Raw genomic sequence first — 19,271 nt, 5'->3', positions numbered from 1 at the left:
GTGGCTGGAAGGGAAGAACGGGGCCTAAGCACGCCACCGTTTGGAGCTTCTGGGTCCTCGCCTGTAAAGTGGAGACAACAAAGTCTGTAGGGTCATGGAAATTGTCTGAGAAGTGACACGCACAGCCTCATGCCACCCCGTGAGGACTGCAGGAGATGCGGTAGGAACAGACCCAGCACAAGCCCTGGCACGGCGTTGACCCTCTATGCTGTTGTTGTTATAAAGGACACAAACATCTGGCCCAGTGCCCGCATGTGGAATTAGGGTTGGATTCAAGCTCTGAAGTTCAGACTGCTTTGCAGTGGCTGGTGCCAGTTTTTCTGGGTTCCCCTGGGGCCCTCCGTCCCCAAGGCAGGCAGAGCCGGTTCTGGGGCAGTGCCGCGAGGAGGAAGTGTGGCCGTTTAGAGTGGCAGTGGTGTCTCTTTCGGTTCCTGCGCCTATTTTTAAGGCCTGTGGGTTCTGGCCTCTATCCGTTTCTGGGGCTGGAGCAGCCCGGGCAGCTGCCCGAGTGGTCCTCTCCCAAGGCAGGGACTCTGTCTCCTTCCAGAGAACGCTGAGGACGCTGGACCTCGCACTCTAAGGAGACTGAGGGTCATGGCTGCAGGGATTCTTGGCAAAGCGAGAGGGCCATCAGCTGTGTTGGCGTCCTCGCGCCCTCCCCTGGCCTGGGCGCCAGTGCCCGCTCTGCCACTGCCCTGAGGCCTTGCACAAGCCGTGCCCCCTCCTTGCAGCGCTGGCTCCTTATTTACATCTGCCTCCTTCACTGGGCTGGGCGGGCTCAGGAATACCAGCCGAGCCATGAGGCCACTGCAGAGAAGCCCCGAGCGGGACGCTTGTTAAAAAAACAGCATCAAAATCCCCAGACAAGTTTTTTCCAATTTAAAAAATGTTACATGGGCTTCCCTGGTGGCGCAGTGGTTGAGAGTCCGCCTGCCGATGCAGGGGACACGGGTTCGTGCCCCGGTCCAGGAAGATCCCACATGCCGCGGAGCGGCTGGGCCCGTGAGCCATGGCCGCTGAGCCTGTGCGTCCGGAGCCTGTGCTCCGCAACGGGAGAGGCCACAACGGTGAGAGGCCCGCGTACCACAAAAAAAAAAAAAAAAAAAAATGTTACATGTACAATATAGAAACTGGAAAATATAAAGAATGGAAAAAAATTACTCATAGTTCCAATCACGCAGTCACACTGTTAACAACATCTTGCTTTCCAATCTTTTTAAAGCCCCTTTAAAGAATACTTGATATTCTATGCATAAAGTTTCTTAATCATGCTTTCTTACTTAAAATTCCTAAAACGTTTCCGTGTTGTTCAAACTCTAAACATTATTTAAATGATACAGGATAGTTGAGTGGATGTGCCATAATTTACTTAATCGGTTTTGTCTTGTGGGAAACGTAGCTTGGATCCAGTTTTTCACTCTTATAAATAGCTTGCAACAGGCCTCTTCATTTGTGCGAAGCTTTCTGCATTTGGATGACTTCTTTCGGCTGCCAACCTGGGAGGCCATTTCTTAGAGGCTGCTGTCTGACCCCCAAGGCAGGACTAGGACCATAGGTGGATGTGGCGGGTGGCAGACAGATGTTTACCAAACTCATGGAGAACTTTCTGTTATTTATTTATTTATTTTAATTTTTGGCTGTGTCAGGTCTTAGTTGCGACATGCGGGATCCTCTGCTGCAGCGCATGGGCTTCTCTCTAGTTGTGGTGTGTGGGCTCAGTAGTTGCGGCGCCCAGGCTCTGTAGTTGCGGCACGTGGCCTCAGTAGTTGTGGCGCATGAGCTTAGTTGCCCCACGGCCTGTGGGATCTTAGTTGCCTGACGGGGGATCGAACCTGCATCCCCTGCATTGGAAGACGGATTCTTAACGACTGGACTATCATGGAAGTGCCATGGAAAACGTTCTGAATCATTGACATTGGTACAAACAGGAAGAAAGGTGAGTGGCGGGTGACGTTTTCCTGGCACCCAGGTGTGCCAGCTGCTGAGAGAGGATCCAGCCTCAGACGGGGCTTGGGGCTGGCTGCCCGCTGGCTGGTGATTCTCCAGGCCCGTCTCCTCCCTGGGATTGCAGGCTTGCCTGCTGAGCGGGGGAGGCAGGTGTCCTTTGTCCTGCAGCTGGGGACGGGGAAGCCTGGGAACTGAGTGGCCCAGGCTGCTCCTCGCCTCCAAGACCCTCTCACTTCCAGCTCTGCGCGGCCCCTGCCCGCCCAGCCTCGGGGACAACAGACGGTGGCCCCCGCATCAGCACGGGTGCCAGGCTGCCTGTGGGTGCAGTGCAGGCCTTGGTCCTGGCTCTTACCCTCCGGGGGCTGGTGTGGGCGGGGAGACAGTGCTGGGTGTGATCGGCAGCCCTCCAGTCCGTCCTCTTGCTGCTGCTGCGCGGCTTTGGGACAGGTGTTCTTCCGAGAGCGGACGTGATGTCCCTCTGTCCGACGTCGCGCCCTCCTGGTGTCGGGGCTGATCTGGCAGCTTGCTCCCCACCTCCTGGTTTTGGCTTGGGCAGCAGAACATCCTCAGGGTCACAGCCGTCCCGGGGGAGCCGAGATGGACAAGAAAGATCCAGAATTCAACCAGCCTGTCGCTGTTGCTGTGCCGACAGGTAGGTGAAGCTCCGAGAGGGCCCTGGCAGACTGAGCACCAGAGCCAGAATGCCCGATGGGCCCTCCCGCCTGTTGTCTCGGTTCAGGTAAAGAGATCGAGGCCCACTGGGGGCAGGGCAGGTGACCGGGCTGGGCTGTGGCGGGAGAGAAGCACAAGGAGGCCCCTCAGGGCCCAGCTGGCTGCAGCAGGAGCTGAGAGGTTGTTGGTGAACCTGCAGATGAGGGGTCAGGGCGTCTGGGGCCGAGGTAAGGGCTGCCCAGCTGGGGGAGGACCCTCTGCACGGTCCAGGCCGCGCAGGATGAGCGTCAGCTCACTTGGGAGGGGCCACCTTTTTAATATTCACTTATTTATTTTTATTTATTTGGCTGCGCCGGGCCTCAGTTGCGGCATGTGGGATCTTTTTTAGTTGTGGCATGCGGGCTTCTTAGTTGCGGCACGTGGGATCTAGTTCCCTGACCATGGATCGAACCCGGGTCCCCTGCATAGGGAGCGTGGAGTCTTAACCACTGGACCACCAGGGAAGTCCCTAAAAAGGGAGTCTTGTGTCTGATGGGATACAAGACAAATACCCTGTTAGCCTGAGTCTTTTAAAGCAGCGGTCCCCAACCTTTTTGGTACCAGGGACTGGTTTCGTGGAAGACAGTTTTTCCATGGACCGGAGTGTGGGGGTGGGATGGTTTGGGGATGATTCAAGCACATTACATTTATTGTGCACTTTATTTCTATTATTATTACATTGTAATATATAATGAAATCATGATACAACTCACCATAATGCAGAATCAGTGGGAGCCCTGAGCTTGTTTTCACTTGCCACTCACTGATAGGGTTTTGATATGAGTCTGCAAGCAACTGATTTATTACGGTCTCTGTGCAGTCAAACCTCCCTGCTAACGATAAGCCGTATTTGCAGCCACTCCCTGGCGCTAGCATCACTGCCTCAGCTCCCCCTCAGATCACCAGGCATTAGATTCTCATGAGGAGTGCGCAACCTAGATCCCTTGCAGGCACAGTTCACAGTAGGGCTCACGCTCCTACGAGAAGGTCATGCCGCCGCTGATCTGACAGGAGGTGGAGCTCAGGCAGTAATGCGAGCAATGGGGAGCGGCCGTAAATACAGGTGGCGCTTCGCTGGCTCCCCTGCCGCTCACCTCCTGCTGTGCGGCCCGGACCGGTAGCAGTCCGTGGGCTGGGGGTTGGGACCCCTATTTTAAAGGATATGTTCTTTGCCTCCCTTGAATGACCAGTGGATACGTGAGAAATGTCTCTTGGCAAAGTGAAAAGGAGAGGGGCTTAATTTTTAGTCCTGTAGTTGGAGGTGCTGTTGCTGTTTATCTTTAGTGTAAAAATCCTTTGGTTTGGGACGTGCTTTGAATCTTGACTGTTTACACTTGGGACAACACTTAGGACAGAACAAGTGAGAAAAGCAGAGTACAAACTACTCTTTACGGGGAGCGTGTACTACCAAGATCATCAGGAAAGAGCCCGACTTTTACAAAGGGCTCTGCCGCGTCCTCACTGGTGCTCACAGCTGCTGAGCGGAATCATGGGCGGGTTTTGTCCCTGTTTACAGAGGGATTGAGGCTCAGAGTGACGGGGACCTCGAGTGAGGCGGGCCTGGCCTTCTGCCTTCTCGTTCTTTCTGGAACGTTGCTCACGGGCACCATTGCAGCCGCACCGCCACCCAAGACCCTCGTACCAGTTGATTGCTCACCTTTTCTGCGATCTCCACCCCTCTCTCAGTGTACATTTTTAGGTAACCGTAGTCACTGTTGCCTCCCTCGTGCAGGCCATCGTGACTGAGCACCCGGGGATGCAGAGCTGGACTGGGCTTGGCCCTGCTTCCCGGGGCTGAGAGCTTCCCCGGGAGATGGTAGGGGCAGGTGGGTAGAGGGTAACCAATCATGCCGCCCCCTGATCCCACCCACACCCATCACGGACCAGCCCAGACACTCCCTGGGCCAGCCTCCACTGCTGACTGCCCTCGAACACCCGTCTCCCCAGTGTGTCGCCTCCAGCTCAGCCTGACTGAGACTGGGCAAGGGTCAGCCCTTCTTCACCTGCCCCTCCAGCTGTGGCCGAGTTCTGTCTGCCCTGAGCCATCCCTCATCCCCACCTGGGTCACCTGTGGGCTGGACTACACCAGCCCCCGCGCCTGGCCCTCCGTCCCACCACGGCTGCCGCTCCCGACTGTGTTATACTCTGCTGCTTACACCCCTAGAAACCTCTGCGGCCTACAAGTCAGAGTTCAAGATCCTTTCCGACCTGGCCCTGCTGACAGCTAAGCCCCAGCCGTGCGAGTCTTCTCAGGGGCTCCTCCACACTTTGCCACTCTGTCGCCCCATCTGTCAGGGGAGCCTCACCTCTCAGTTCTCGGCTCAAGGGCCCGTCTGGCCCTTTCCTGACCCCTTGAGAGGATCAGCTGGGCCCCCCCGCCTTTGTTCTTGACGGCACCTGTACTGATTTCTGCCATCAGTCCTGTGACGCTGCATAGCCTCCTGTGTGTGACTTCCTTTCCCTCACCCCCTGGGGTCCCCTGCAGGGTCATTGGCACTGGCTCTGCATCCCTTGTGCCAGCTCAGGGTGGGACTGATGGTGGAGCGAGGCCCAGGGAAGGGGCTGTGAGGGGAGTGTTGGTGATGAATCGATGGGTTGGTATCTGTTGAGTGAAGAGGGTGGTCATTTCTTGGGGAGGTAGCCCTTGAGTGGAGCCGTCCTCACGGGGGGTCCCGCTGGGCAGAGACAGAGCAGGGAAGAAGGCAGAGGAGGCTCAGAAATTAATTTTCCCTGAATGCTGTGTCACTTTGGGGAAGTCGCTGCAGCTCTCTGGGCCTCCGTTCTCCTGGCAGAGCAGGACTGATTACTGCCCTGCGTCCACCTCGGGCAGAGGTCAGCCTCCAGACCTAGAGCATCAGAGAGTGTCACGAAGGCTGCCCGTGACAGGTGACGGCCCTGGGTCAAGGCCAGGGGGCCTGTGGGAGTCTCTGTGGGCAGAGCCCTTCCCCCTTCCAGCTCTCAGTTTCCTCTTAGGTAAAATGGGGAGAGGAAGGTTGACGTGGACCACTGTTCGCAGCCCGTGGTTCTGGGATGTGTGGTCAGCAGTCCACAGGCATTACTGCCTAACCCGAGCCACTTGACAGAAGCAGGGCCAGTTACACTGCGCCTCAGGGAGGTCAGTGCTGCTCTGTGCTCTGATTCGGGGACAACGGAAATGAAATAGGAAGAAGCAGAAGTAGGAAGAATCGCATACGCCACCCTGCAGCCCAGAGCTGGAAGTAAGAACCCGGTCGTCCCACCACCCAGAGCTACACCGTCACGCTCGGGGCTGTAGCTGTCATGCCCGCCGAGCCCCCAGCTTTGTCTGCAGGTCCGTCCTACCGAACCACAGCACCTGGTGGCTGGTGCTGCCTCGGGTGGTCCCCGACTGCGTCCCCTGCCGGGAGGTGGGGGCCTAGCATTCCAGCTGCCTCCGGCCCCGGGGAGGAGGGAGCTGCCCACCCCGTGGGGCTCATCAGCTCTTGCTCAGCTCCTGGGAGCCCTCGTCCCGCCCCCGCTCCGTGTGGCAAACCCCAAGGAGTCGACTTAGGCTGGAGCTGCTGAGCCGCGCAGGGAGCGGGGATGGCGTCATCTCAGCGGGCACGTGTCTGGGAGCCTCCCTGCGAGTCCGGCTGCCGCCCCGTTACTGCAGGCCCAGCACTGGGTCGTTCCCATAGCAGCCTGTGGTGAAGGGGGGGGGGTCACCCCTGCCGGCAGACGAAGAAGATTAGACTGAGAGAGGGGAAGGCCCTCGTTCAGCGTCCCAGGTAGTCAGTCTGGGTTCTGGGCCCAGCTCTCCTGGACTCGAGGCTGTGGCCTGTCCCTCTCACGCTTGGACATCCATCTCTCCAGGGAGAGGCATTTGGCGCCTTTATTTCCGTGTGGCCTCGCCCCGGTCTAGTGTATGAAGAAGAACCCCACCCCATGGTTGTCACAGAGAAGGAAGTCTTAGAAGAAGCGAGAATAAAGGAGGGAAATGAAAGAGGAGACAGGCTCGGGAGTGGGCGTTCCTGGCGGAGAAGCTGCAGCTGGAATTGCGCAAGGGAACCAAGACCCCAGGAGCGAGGAGAGATGAGACAAGTGGCCCCTGGGGGAGGGCTGGGGGCGTGTTTGGAGGGACTACGCTAGGTGACGCTGAACGTAGAACACCTGAGGGGCAGGTGTCCTTTGGGTCTGCCCAGGGGCCGGGGGTGGGGGGACTTGAATCCTAGCTTCACGCAGTGTGTCATCAGCTTTGCATCCTGGCCCGCCGGAAGCGCTTGGTAAACGTCAGCCTGGAGCCCGAAGCCTGCAGGAGTAGGTGCTGGGCACAGTGGTGAGCAAGACAGTCCCTTCCGCCTAGACTCACTGGGTGGGGTGGTCCAGCTGTGCCTGGTCCCCAGCTCTGAGCCTGGTTCGTGGGCCAGGATGGGTGCACCAACACGGCCTGGGGTTGCTGGGTTTCAGCATCTGCTCTGGCGCAGTGGTGGGAGCAGGTGGGCTGTGAGCCTCTTGCGGTGCTGGCCAGGCTTCTGGGCTTCTGTCGCGCGCCTCGTGCTGCATGGCGTGGTGGGGCGGGGGCAGGAGGAGGTGGAACAGGGACCAGGGCAGTGATCAGGGCGGTGACCAGGTGATCGCAGCCCAGGAAGGTGGGGAGGGTGGGCGGGAGGCGGGAGCCACGGTGGCTGGGTGGCGGCTCCTGTCGGGCTGGGGCACCTTGTGTGGGTGTCCACCGAAGATCCCTCAGGAGAACGGCACCTCGTCTTGGAGGCCCGTTTATGTGTCAGAGCAGAGCAGTGAGTCAGGAGTTTGAATAAGGCCACGTCGGTGACGAGCTCCTAGGAGACGGGAATTTGAATGTGGAGCTCCTGTTTTGGCCTGATGACTGCTTAGGCGAGCTCGAAGCCCCCTGGGAAGAGGTGGTGGGGAGCGAAGTGGCCGCAGGGCTGCGGGTTTGCAGGCACTGCTGTTCTGGAGAACGCAGAGGATTGCTTTGGGGAACTGTGGGCCGTGGGGACTGAAGCCCCACCCTTGAAAGTGACCTTGAGATCGGGGTCAGGGTTTGTTTCTCACTGCACCTGGGGCCTCAGGTGATGCCCAGCACGGAGCAGGCTCAGAGTGGGTGCTGAACCCGACTTGGATTCCAGTGCCAGCTCCCATCGTGATCTTGCTGGGTAAGCAGGACCGAGGGCCTCCTGGAGGTGACCTGAGGGCCGCAGGAGCACTTTAAGGGTTTCGCAACATTGCGCATATTGTGAGAAGGGACAGTGGCTTTGGGTTTCAAAGCTGCCGTGGTGCTCGCTGAGTAAACTGGGAAACTGGAGTGCAGTCATGTGGTTGTTTGTTCAACATTCACTGACTCCCCGCTGTGGGCCCTGCCCTATGGTGGGTACCTGATCACCCTGCCAGTGAGCTGTCTTGTCACGGTGGGAAGGGACACATTAGTGTGTTCATGTGGCAGGCTTAGAAGGCAGCTCTGGGCTGTGGTCTGGCTCTGCCACGTGCCAGCAGTGCGACATCAGATGAGGGAAGCAAACCTTGAGCCTCGATTTCCTCATCAGTTAAATGAAGGTAGTAACATTATCTCACAGGGTCTTTGTGAAGATCCAATGAGGTAAAGTGGCCCAGGTGGGTCAGAGGAGGTGCGTGGGGCGGGTGGTGGGAACAGGCCCCAGGGACGTGATGGCCAAGCTGACTTGCACAGGCTGGGTTGGGACGGGCCTAGGGCCCCGTGGTTCGGTCCAGGAAGACTCCATGGTGAGGGGTGGGGTGGCCTGAGGACGCGCAGGGTGTTTGGTCAGGGGCGGAGGGAGGGGCTGCAGCATGGGGGACCACAGCGCAGACTGGAGGGGCTGTCTGTAGGGCCTGGCTCATCTGGGGAAGGAGGCTCGACTTTTTCCTGGAGAAGAAGGGGACCAGGCAGGTGATGGGCTCTCCTGACCCGGCCGCCTTGCCGTCCTTGAGACCCCGTGCTTCCCTTAGGCTGGAGCGGAGGACCGGCCTGGCCTGTGGGATTGCTCACGTGGGGACCCGTCTGACCAGTACTTCTCCATCCAAGTGCCTCATCAGGGCAGCCCTGGGCCTCCCTGGGCAGCTTCTTTGTCTTTTGTGCCCTGAGGGAGGGTCTCTAGCCCATGAGGGGCACTGAGAGGCACGAGTTGATGAAAGGCCTATTGAGGGGCCACAGAAGCCTATTCATGCTGCCCTGGCTGCCGGGGGGAGGAAGCGGCCAAGGGCTGCCTTGGACTCTCCCCAAAGAGGCCAGTTGACCCCCCCCAGCCTTTGGGAGGGGCCAGGCTGAGCCGAGGCGGCTCCCAGGAGGTCCCTCTCGGGACCCTTGGCCCAGGTGGCCCTTGGACGGGCTGGGCATCGGGCATCTACAGGCCGTGGGTCATACCTCTGCCCCTTCCTTCTCCCCACAGCAGAGAGACTCTGTCTCAAACCCTTCAGGGGTCCCCGGTTCTCTGAGGATAAACGCAAAGCCCGCAACCCAGCCAGGAGGCCCTGTGTGGTCGCGTCCTTTCCAGCTCGGGCTCCCACGTGGCATCCTGGCTCTGGACCCTTTCCCATCTCGGCCTCACCAGGAGGACCTTGGATGCTCTTCCCACCCCCCCAGCAGGAAACTCCCCTCCTCAGGGCACGCTCCTGACGAACGAGGCGCGGCGCCCGTCGTGCAGGCTCAGGGAGCACAGCCTGCCCTCCCGGCCCTCCCGAGGCAGCGTCCTGCTTGTCTGTGTGAGTTGCTGATAAAAATCTTCCTCCCGCTCAGCGCCAGGTGGGCAGGGTCCGTGCTGGGTTCTGGTCCCCGTCCCACCCAGCACTGAGCACCCAGCCTTGAATGGTGGCACTCGGTAGATGCTTGCTTCAGCATAAGCAAGGTGTGGATGGCTGGGTTCAAGTACCCGCTGCAGCCGAGGTGAGGGTGGTCGGTGGTTAGCACAGTGCCTGGCACACGGTGAGTCCTTAGTGCTGTTTAGATGCACAGCGTATTATTGATACATACAGAATGTTTGAGAAACAGGAAAACGTTGTAATTCCCCCACTCTCGACACTAACCACTGTGGGCGTTTGGGTTCAACTTCCTTTCAGTCTTTCTTCTTAGGCATTTTTTTAAAAAAGCAATTTCCTTCCTTCAAGCGTTCTGTACAATTTTTGTGGCCTGCTCTTTGTTTTTTGCTGTTCTTTTTTCTTTAGCTTTCTATCATAAGCATTTTCCCAAGTAACTGCATTGTGATTAAAAATGTTTGTTACTCTTGGAATAGGTAAACATGGTCAGGGCACAAAATTCAAATGTCTGAGAAGAGTCATAGAGAAAAGGCCAAGACGCCTTTCTCCTCCCTGGTCTCTCTCCAGAGGCTGTGATCATACTGGCAATGATGTAAATAACACTTGCTGACCCTGGGCCCCTGCTCAGTGGCAGCCTGGTTGGGCTTCGAGGGTATCAACTAATTAAAAACTCCTAACAGCCCCGAGGGCTGGGTTCCATTATCCCAGTGCCCCAGCCTCTCACCCCACAAGCACTTGGGTCATTCTGAACGATTCACTTTTATATGAATATAAAACCTCTGATATTGTTAGCCCCTCATATTTCCCCTCGCTTCATTTGCCCTAGAGATCTTTCCTTAGCGGTACAGATAGAGCTGCTTCAGTTCGTGTTTGAAAGCTACACGGTATCCCATTCTGTGAATGATCTCTCATTTATTCAGTTAACTTTCCTGTTGATGGGACCATTCCAGTACTTTGTAAGCAGTGCTGTAGGAATTACAGAATTTTACACGGCCGGTGGAAGACTGTAGGAAAAACCCCTCAGGGGAGGGGCTGCTGGGTCAAAGGGAGAATCAGTTGTGGTTTGGTTGCCCAGCTCTCTCCTTACAGATTTCATCAGTTTCTTATCCTGCTGCCTGATATGAAGTCCCCCTTTCTCCACACCCTCTTCAGCACGGAATGTTGTCAGGTGTTTTGATTTTTTTCGCATCTGATAGGTGAAAAATAGAATTTTTCAGTTTTCATTTACATGTCTCTAATTGTGTGAAGCTGAGCATAGTTTCCTGTCTTAGAAGACGTTTATATCTCCCTTTGCCTTTCCATCCTGTTTCATTTTATTATGCAGTGTATGAAACTTATTTGTTAAGAAAATTAACCCTCATTTAAGAGATCCAGTGATTTTTCCAGTGTGGTGGTGTTTGTTTTTGCCTTTGTTTCTATTGTATGGGGGTGTTTTCCTATGGAAATTTTTTCTGTTGTTTGATTTATCTATCATTCTTCTTGTTTTTCTTTTATTAATTTTTGTCTTTTTTCTTTTAATATCATTCTTTTCTTTGACAGCCTTTGTGTTCTACTCAGAAAGGCTTTCCCCTTTCTGAGAGAATAAAAAATTCACTCAAGGTTTATTTGGTTTTCTTATGATTTTACTTTTGGCATCAGAAGTTTTTCTTTTTTGGAATCGGTTTTGACGTGACCAGGGGCCCAACCTTATTCTTTTTCCTCAGCTGGCCAGTTGTTCCAAGACCACCTGTTGAAGAACTGTCTTCATCCTACTGATTGGAAGGATGAATATTTATATAAACTAAATTACCATGTATTTTCATTCTGCTTTTGTACTTTCTATTCTGTTCTATTGATCTCATTGTGTACCAGTACCACCTTGCTCTCATTAATCGTTCGGTTCATTTCATTTATTCACTTAATTAGCCAATATTTATTGTTTCCTATAGGCCAAATACTATTCTAGGAGCTAAGTGTACAGCAGTGAACAAAACAATCAAAGAGGGAAAATGCTCTGTTAAAAGAGATATGTTCTAGTAAGGCAGGTGCTGGCGCACGATGGCCCCAGGCCACCTCCAGCCTGCTACCTCTTTTGGTATTTTATTGGGACATAGCCATGCCCATTTCTTTATGTATCGCTGTGGGTGATTTTGTAGTTGAGACAGGACCGTGTGGTCTGCAGAGCCTAAACTATTTTCTATCTGGACCTTAACAGAAAAAGTTTGCTGGCTCCTGTACTCAGGAAGGACTGAGAGCAAAGAAGATGATAGGTAAAAAATATATGATGCTACAGAGTGATAGGTGCCATGGAGAAAGATAAAGCAGGAAGTGGGGTAGGGACTGTTGGGGTGGATTTACAATTTTAAACAGGGTGGTTTGGGGGGAGGTGAGGACGTCAGCCTCATGGAGGATTGAGAGCAGGGGTGTGGCAAGAGCTGATTCAAGCATGGGGACCAGTTAGGGAGCTGGGCAGGAATAGAGGCAGGAGATGGTGGTGCTTGGCCCCAGTGCCAGAGTGGTTTGTGAGAAGTGGTTGGCTTCCAGGTACATTTAAAGGTAGAATCAGTGAAACGATGCAGAGATGAAGTCAGAGAGTTCTGCAGGAAAGCAAAAACCAAAACCGAAAATCAGTGGTAGAATTTAACAGATCTGTAAATTAACATATCTGTCCAAGTAAGAGAGGACTGAAAACTTTCCGCTGGAGACAGCTTCTGGTGAGACAGTAGCTAGAGGTGATATGGGATTAAGGGAGGGTTTTTGGTTTGTTTCCTTAAAGTTGGGTGACTCTTGAGTTCTTTCTTAGGGTTAGAAGTGAAGAAACTAATCCATGGTAGCTTAGACAATAAGAAATTTATTAAAATAACCAACAAAGGGGCTTCCCTGTCCAGTGGTTAAGAATCCGCCTTCCAGTACAGGGGACGCGGGTTTGATCCCTGGTCGGGTAACTAAGATCCCACAAGCCGCGGGGCAGCTAAGCCCGCGCGCTGCAACTACTGAGCCCACGCGCCTCAACTACTAAGCCCACGCGCCTCAACTAGAGCCCGTGTGCTGTAAACTACAGAGCCCACGCGCTCTGGAACTCGCGCGCCACAACTACAGAGCCCACGCGCCCTGGAGCCTGCATGCCACAACTAGAGAAGAGAAAACCCGCATGCCACAACTAGTGAGAAGCCCATGCACCACAATGAAGAGCCGGCGTGCCGCAACGAAAGATCCCGCGTGACTCAACGAAGATCCTGCGTGCTTCAACTAAGACCCAACGTAGCCAAAACTAAATAAGATAAATAATTTAAAAATTTTTTTAAATTTTAAAAATTTAAAAAAATAAAATAACCAACAAGGACCTACTATATAGCACAGGGAACTATACTCAGTATTTGTAATAACCTATAGGAAAAGAATCTGAAAAAGAATATATACACGTATATATGTACATGTATATATAACGGAATCACTTTGCTGTACACCGGAAACTATACTTCAATAAAAAAATTTGTAAATTTTTTACAAATTTGTAAAATCAACTATACTTCAATAAAAAAAATTAAAAAAAATAAAATTTTTGGCTCACAATCTGTGGAAGAGTTGAAAACTAAAGCCTCCAGAAGACTAGGAATGCCCAATACTAAGGACTTGAGTGGCCCCACTGTCTCCATGTCCTATCTCCGCTCTCTCTGGCCCTTTTCCAGCCTTCAAGTCGACCTCGTCCACATGGCAGGACAGGCAGCCAACAGTCTGTGGGTTTTTTGTTTGCAACGCGGAAGGGTTGTGTAGTTTGTGTTGATGGTGACATGAGGATTTAGCTTTCTAGTATGTTTTAATATCTGATAAGAATCAGGATCCCACATCACTCTGAATTTTCCTGGCTGTTCTTATTTTAAAACATTCTCTTGGCATTTTCTATTGGGTCATGTTAAATTAATAGATCAAATTAGTTAGAATTGCTCCCTCTATGATTTGAATATTCTATTATTATTATGCTTGCCATGGTGATCTGTGATCAGTGATCTTTGACGTCACTACTGTAAAAAGATTGACTTGCTGAAGACTCAGGTGCATATGCCTACATCTGGGACCTTGGAAAGAATATGAGTGGCAGGGTTTGAGCCCCAGATGCTGTCGAGCCACTGGATTCCCAAGCTTCAGTTGCCTTATTTATTTATTTTTTTGCGGTACGCGGGCCTGTCACTGTTGTGGCCTCTCCCGTTGCGGAGCACAGGCTCAGCGGCCATGGCTCACGGGCCCAGCCGCTCCGCGGCATGTGGGATCTTCCCGGACCAGGGGCACGAACCCGTGTCCCCTGCATTGGCAGGCGGACTCTCAACCACTGCGCCACCAGGGAAGCCCGCCCTGCCTTATTTTTAAACCAAAGACTGAGGTTTTAAACTAAACCGAGGTTATCCCCACCTCATCAAGTTGCCATGAAGAGGTAACAGGTGAAAGGGCTTTATAAACTGTAGAGTGCAGGGCAAACGTGAGCCGTCATCACTGTCAGTGCTGTTGAGCTGTTGGCACGATTACATCCCCCATTCAGTGTCATGCAGAATGAGGTAGAGAATCTGTGGCCGGGTGGTTGCAGAGCACGGAGCTGGGCGTGGGAGGCGCGGGTTCTTCTCCTCACACAGCTGCGTGCCTTCTTCCGTGCGTCCCCAGACTCACTAGTCTATAAAGGGCTCTCCCAGTTCTGAAGTTCAAAGCCGGTAGCTTGTGAAAGCAGGTCACTCACTGCAGGCAGGGGAGGTGGCTGGATCCCCGTAGTCCCATTTCGAGCTGGAAGAGACCAGTTTTTCTGATACAGCCCATCCTCATTATTCACGGATTCTGTATTACAGATTTACCTACTCAACAGAAATTTATCCATAACCCCGAAGTCGTCAGTACCTTTTTGGTGCTTTTGTGGTTAATCGCAGACGTGTGCAGAGTGGTGGGAAACTCTGAGTCACCCGAGGTAGGTGCACGGTCCCAGCTGAGGTTGAGCAAGGTGGACACCACGCCTCCTTGTTTCAACTCACCATTTTTGTGGTCTATATAGTGCCATGTATTTGCATTTTTGTGCTTTTTGGTGGTGATTTTGCTGTTTAAAGTGGCCCCAAGCGTAAAGCTGAAGTGCTGGATAGTCTCAAGCAAGAGAAGGCTGTGATGGGCCTTATGGAGAATATACATGTTAGATAAGCTTCGTTCAGGCACGAGTTACAGTGCTGGTGTCCTGGAGTTCAATGTTAGTAACCCAACTCTATATTAAATAAGGTGTCTTTAAACAGAAACACGTAAAACAAAGTTATACATATTGATCGGTGGACGAAATTGTAACCAGAGACTTGCAGGAACTCAACCCTGTATTTCCCTAGGAGCAGTCGTTCGGTATTTGCTAATTCAGTGTCTGTGGCTACTTTATAGAACATAACTACCATGGATTATGAGAACAGATTGTAAGGACCACAGCCCAGCAGGGAGCAGCCTGGGGGCCTGGAGCTGTCCGTGGTGCTGCCCCAGTGAGTGGCTCAGCATCTGGGGCTGCATCTCTCCCATAAGTCTGTCATCCACTGGATTCAAGGGTCCGGAAACTTGCTGCCCTTGTGGCCAGATGGCAGGGAGACAGGGACGGAGAGAGTCATGGAGATTAGGGAGCTCTCTGTTGGACTGGCGGCTCTCAGGGTTTATGACCCAGGGGATTTCTTGCTGGACAGGTCTTGGGAAAAGCTGGTACTGATTTCACAGGCCACACAAGGGTCCAAATACCCCTCATGTGTCTGTTCACACAGTTACTGCACCGCGTAGTTTAGGGACACTGGCAGGTTTGGGATCCATGACCTCATCTGAGCGAGCCACACTGCCGACAGAGACACACGAAGCAGCAGTGCAGAGGGTCCCCCCGAATGTACCTATGGACAGAACTTTACGGCTTACAAAGGACTTTCGTACTGGCCTCTCCCCCCGCCCCCCGTCCTCACTGTTGGTTCTGGGAGGGTGGCAGGTTAGACCCCTCTGACAGATGGAGTTCCTGGGATCCAGAGGGGTGCAGTGGCCACCTGGTTGGGGGGCGGGAGAGTCAGGGCCTGAACTCAGGTATGTCTGGCTGTAGATCCACACGCTGTACTGTGCTTGCACGAGTCTGGACTCTCTCTGTGACCTTGACCCTTCCTAGCTTTTGGACTTGGACTGTCTCCTATCCCACCCTCCTCTCCTCCCTCTGAAGATGGGGAGTCCCTTCTCTGTCCCCCTCCTCTCACTTTAATGAGCCTTATGACATTCATCAAAAGTCGTACATTCATGGGAAAAAGTGTCATCTTACTCTTACAAATATTAAAAGTAGGGCTTCCCTGGTGGCGCAGTGGTTGAGAGTCCGCCTGCCGATGCAGGGGACACGGGTTCGTGCCCCGGTCCGGGAGGATCCCACATGCGGCGGAGCGGCTGGGCCCGTGAGCTGTGGCCACTGAGCCTGCGTGTCCAGAGCCTGTGCTCCGCAAAGGTAGAGGCCACAACAGTGAGAGGCCCACGTACCGCAAAAAAAAAAAAACAACCAAAAAAACCCACAACATATTAAAAGTAAAAACAAAGAAAAAAGAAAACATATATCCTGTGAGGTAGAGCAGCTCCTGCGTTTCGGGCGTGTGACGTATGTAGTTGTGGTCAGCGTGTACAGCCTGAGCTTCCGCTCTTTCACCAAACGTATTACGCGCATTTCCATGTACCTACTTGTCTTCATAGGCATCCTTTTAAAAGACTGACGGAGGTTAGGTTTAGTACATACAGCATAATTTACCTAGATTAAATGTCAATAATTACAGAACATTACTTTCTTTTTCTCCTTCCTTATTATTATGATTATTGTTGTTATATTATTTGCTCTCATTGATACAGAGGGAATGTCTTTCTGCAAAAGGCATTTATTTACTTTACTCCTATTTTTTCTTTTCCATAAGATAGATTCACAGAAGCAGGAAAATGCTCACTTGCTTTTCACAAAGGATAGAGTGATTTTTGTTCTCTAGCCATATATGAGAGCTCCCAGTTCAATGTACTCTTCCCAGCTTTGGCTGTCGTAACTTTTTATCAACTTTATTGGAGTATAATTTATGTAAAATAAACTGTGTCCGTGTAAAGTAAGTAACTGGATGAGTTTTGATGGTTGTGAAAGCACCACCAGACACAGAACGTTTTGGGGCAACTACCAGTCTGCTTTCTGTCACTGTAGTTGTACCTTTTCTGAAGCGTCATGTGAACGTGGCCTTTCAGGTGTAGCTTTTTCTATGCCTGACGTTCACTCAGCATGATGATTTTGAGATTTATGCGTAGTGCAGTGCGGATCAGTAGTTTGTTCTCATTGCCAGGAACATTGAGTGGCTACGTCATGTTTCACGTGTACCTCCTCCTGGTTTCCAGTTTGGGTTTACTAGGGACAAAGTGTCTGTGAGCACTTGTATACCAGTGTCTGTGCCAGACACATGCTTCATTTCTCTTGGGCAAGTACCTGGGAATGGCTGAATCACTGGTAAATATGTGTTTAACTTTGTCGAATCTGCCAGTTTTCCTAAGTGGTATTTTTTTTTCTTTTTGCACTCTTTTTTTTTAAATTATTTATTCATTTAATTATTGTTTTTGGCTGCATTGTGTCTTCGTTGCTGCGTGCAGGCTTTCTCTCGTAGCAGCGAGCGGGGGCTACTCTTCCTTGTGGTGTGTGGGCTTCTCATTGCAGTGGCTTCTCTTGTTGCAGAGCACGGGCTCTAGGCATGCGGGCTTCAATAGTTGTGGCACACGGGCTTCAGTAGTTGTGGCACGTGGACTCAGTAGTTGTGGCTCTCGGGCTCTAGAGCACAGGCTCAGTAGTTGTGGCACACGGGCTTAGTTGCTCCGCGGCATGTGGGATCTTCCCGGACCAGGGCTTGAACCCATATCCCCTGCATTGGCAGGCAGGTTCTTAACCACTGCACCACCAGGGAAGTCCTAAGTGGTATTTTTAAAATACCAAATTTGCCTTCTTAAAAATGACAACTTGGGGAATTCCCTGGTGGTCCAGTGGTTAAGACTTCATGCTTTCAGTGCCGAAGTCCCGGATTCGATCCCTGGTTGGGGAACAAAGATCCTGCAGGCTGCGGGGTGTGGCCAAAAAAAAAAAAACAAAGGACAACTTGTTCTTTCAATGTGAATTTTTAAAAACTAGTGCGATTTATATTTTCCCACATTTTTGTTAAGTGGTTATGTTTCCTTTTTGGCAATTACCTGTTTTGGTGTTTTACCCGTTTATCTATTGGGCTCTTAGGCATTTTCTTTCATAACTTGCTATGATGTGAATTCTTTATTTTTTTTATTTTTTTGGTTTGTTTATTAATTTAGGCTGCGTTGGGTCTTCGTTGCTGCGCGGGCTTTTCTCTAGCTGCAGCGAGCGGGGGCTACTCTTGGTTGCGGTGCGCGGGCTTCTCATTGCAGTGGCTTCTCTTGTTGCGGAGCACGGGCTCTAGGCACGCAGGCTTCAGTAGTTGTGGCACACGGGCTTCAGTAGTTGTGAGACGCAAGCTCAGTAGTTGTGGCTCGCAGGCTCTAGAGCGCAGGCTCAGTAGTTGTGGCGCGTGGGCTTAGCTGCTCCACGGCATGTGGGATCTTCCCGGACCAGGGCTCAAACCCGTGTCCCCTGCATTGGCAGGTGGATTCTTAACCACTGTGCCACCAGAGAAGCCCCGTGAATTCTTTATTACATGGACATTAGTTATTTATTGTGAATTTCCCTCCGCTGGTTTTCATGTTCCTTTTGATTTCAGCCATGCTTCTCTTGGGCATAGGGAATTTTGAGTGCTCCGGGTCGGGGGCAGCTCTAGACCTTTGCGATTTCTCTTCTGGCTTTAAACTGGGTGTCCTGGGTGTGGCCGTGGTCTGCGTGTCTGTTCCGCCAGTGTCTCTGGGTGTGGTGCCCACGGCTGGTCCTGGCGATGGTTCTAGCAGGCCTCTCCCCACCTCATGGGTGAGAGAGGCAGGTGCGTGGGGTTTCCCTGAGAGAGTAGAGTTTCTTCCTACTCAATGACAATGAGTTTGTCATTGGTACCGAAGTAGTTACGCTAATGATAACATCCGTGTGGTGTCCACAGCTGACAGCGAACGTCTAGCCCCCCTGTGCCTTTCGGAGCGTGTTGGTGCTGGGTCTCCCAACCTGCACCTGCCGAGCGCACAGGGGCTGCAGGTGCTCAGAAAGGCGGGGTCGGGGTGGGCCCTGTCTGGACGCCCAGGGGTCTTCTTAGCACACGCCCACCTGCCTGTGGAGCCTGGGCGAGCTAAGTGAGGGGGCTGCAGCCCTTGTGTCGTGTGGTGTTTGGGGCATCTTCGGAAGATCTTTCTAAGTCAGGGCCCTTGCGACTGAAATAAAGTGGCAAGTCCAGGCCCAGTGTCCTGCGTGGGGCACCCAGGCCTCAGGTGGACAGTGGCTGGGCCACGTCCCTGCTGTGGTCACCTGGACAAGTCACCCACCTCACTGAACCTGCTTCCTGTTAACTTGAGACAACCCATTTATTCACACAGCGTTTATGGAGCGCCTGCTGTGTGCCTGGCTCTGCTCTGGGCACTGAAATCTGATGGTCATCCACACAAGTCCCTCCTCCTGAGCTGCTTTCATGCAGTGGGGGACAGACAGCAAACCGATATGAAACACCAGTGGTGATGATGGCAGTAAAACAAAGTGCTGTGACAGGGAAGCCCCTCGGGCCACGTTTAATGTGGTGTCCAGAGAGGCTCTCTGAAGAGGTGAGAGTCGTCTAAGCTGCAGCTGGAATGACAGGAAGGAGACGCCTGTGCAAAGGCACCGGGGCAGAGAATCGGAGGGGGAGGAGGCCAGCAGGGCTGGTGAGCAGCGCGAGGAGGGGCTGTCTTGGAGAGCTTTCTCAGAACTTTGGGTTTTACTCCGA

At 52.8% G+C, this 19,271-nt stretch overlaps 1 protein-coding gene across 2 annotated transcripts in view; it reads left to right on the top strand.

Moving 5' to 3' along the window:
• Positions 1 to 19,271, top strand: part of KIAA0930 (KIAA0930 ortholog) — a 44,488-nt gene that overhangs the window by 5,444 nt on the left and 19,773 nt on the right. The window contains exon 1 of one of the 2 annotated variants that reach the window (XM_049695051.1): positions 2,530 to 2,599. The exons of the other annotated variant lie outside the window; for it this stretch is intronic. Coding sequence (XP_049551008.1) covers positions 2,545 to 2,599 — 55 coding nt within the window. The 5' untranslated portion in view covers positions 2,530 to 2,544. Of the gene's footprint in view, positions 1 to 2,529; positions 2,600 to 19,271 lie in introns of those variants that run through there. 2 annotated transcript variants of the gene reach the window in all.

The sequence above is a fragment of the Orcinus orca genome, chromosome 11, assembly GCF_937001465.1.
Source record: "Orcinus orca chromosome 11, mOrcOrc1.1, whole genome shotgun sequence".
In the NCBI taxonomy this organism is placed as follows: Eukaryota; Metazoa; Chordata; class Mammalia; order Artiodactyla; family Delphinidae; genus Orcinus; species Orcinus orca.
This window is presented reverse-complemented; position numbering and strand designations above follow the sequence as displayed.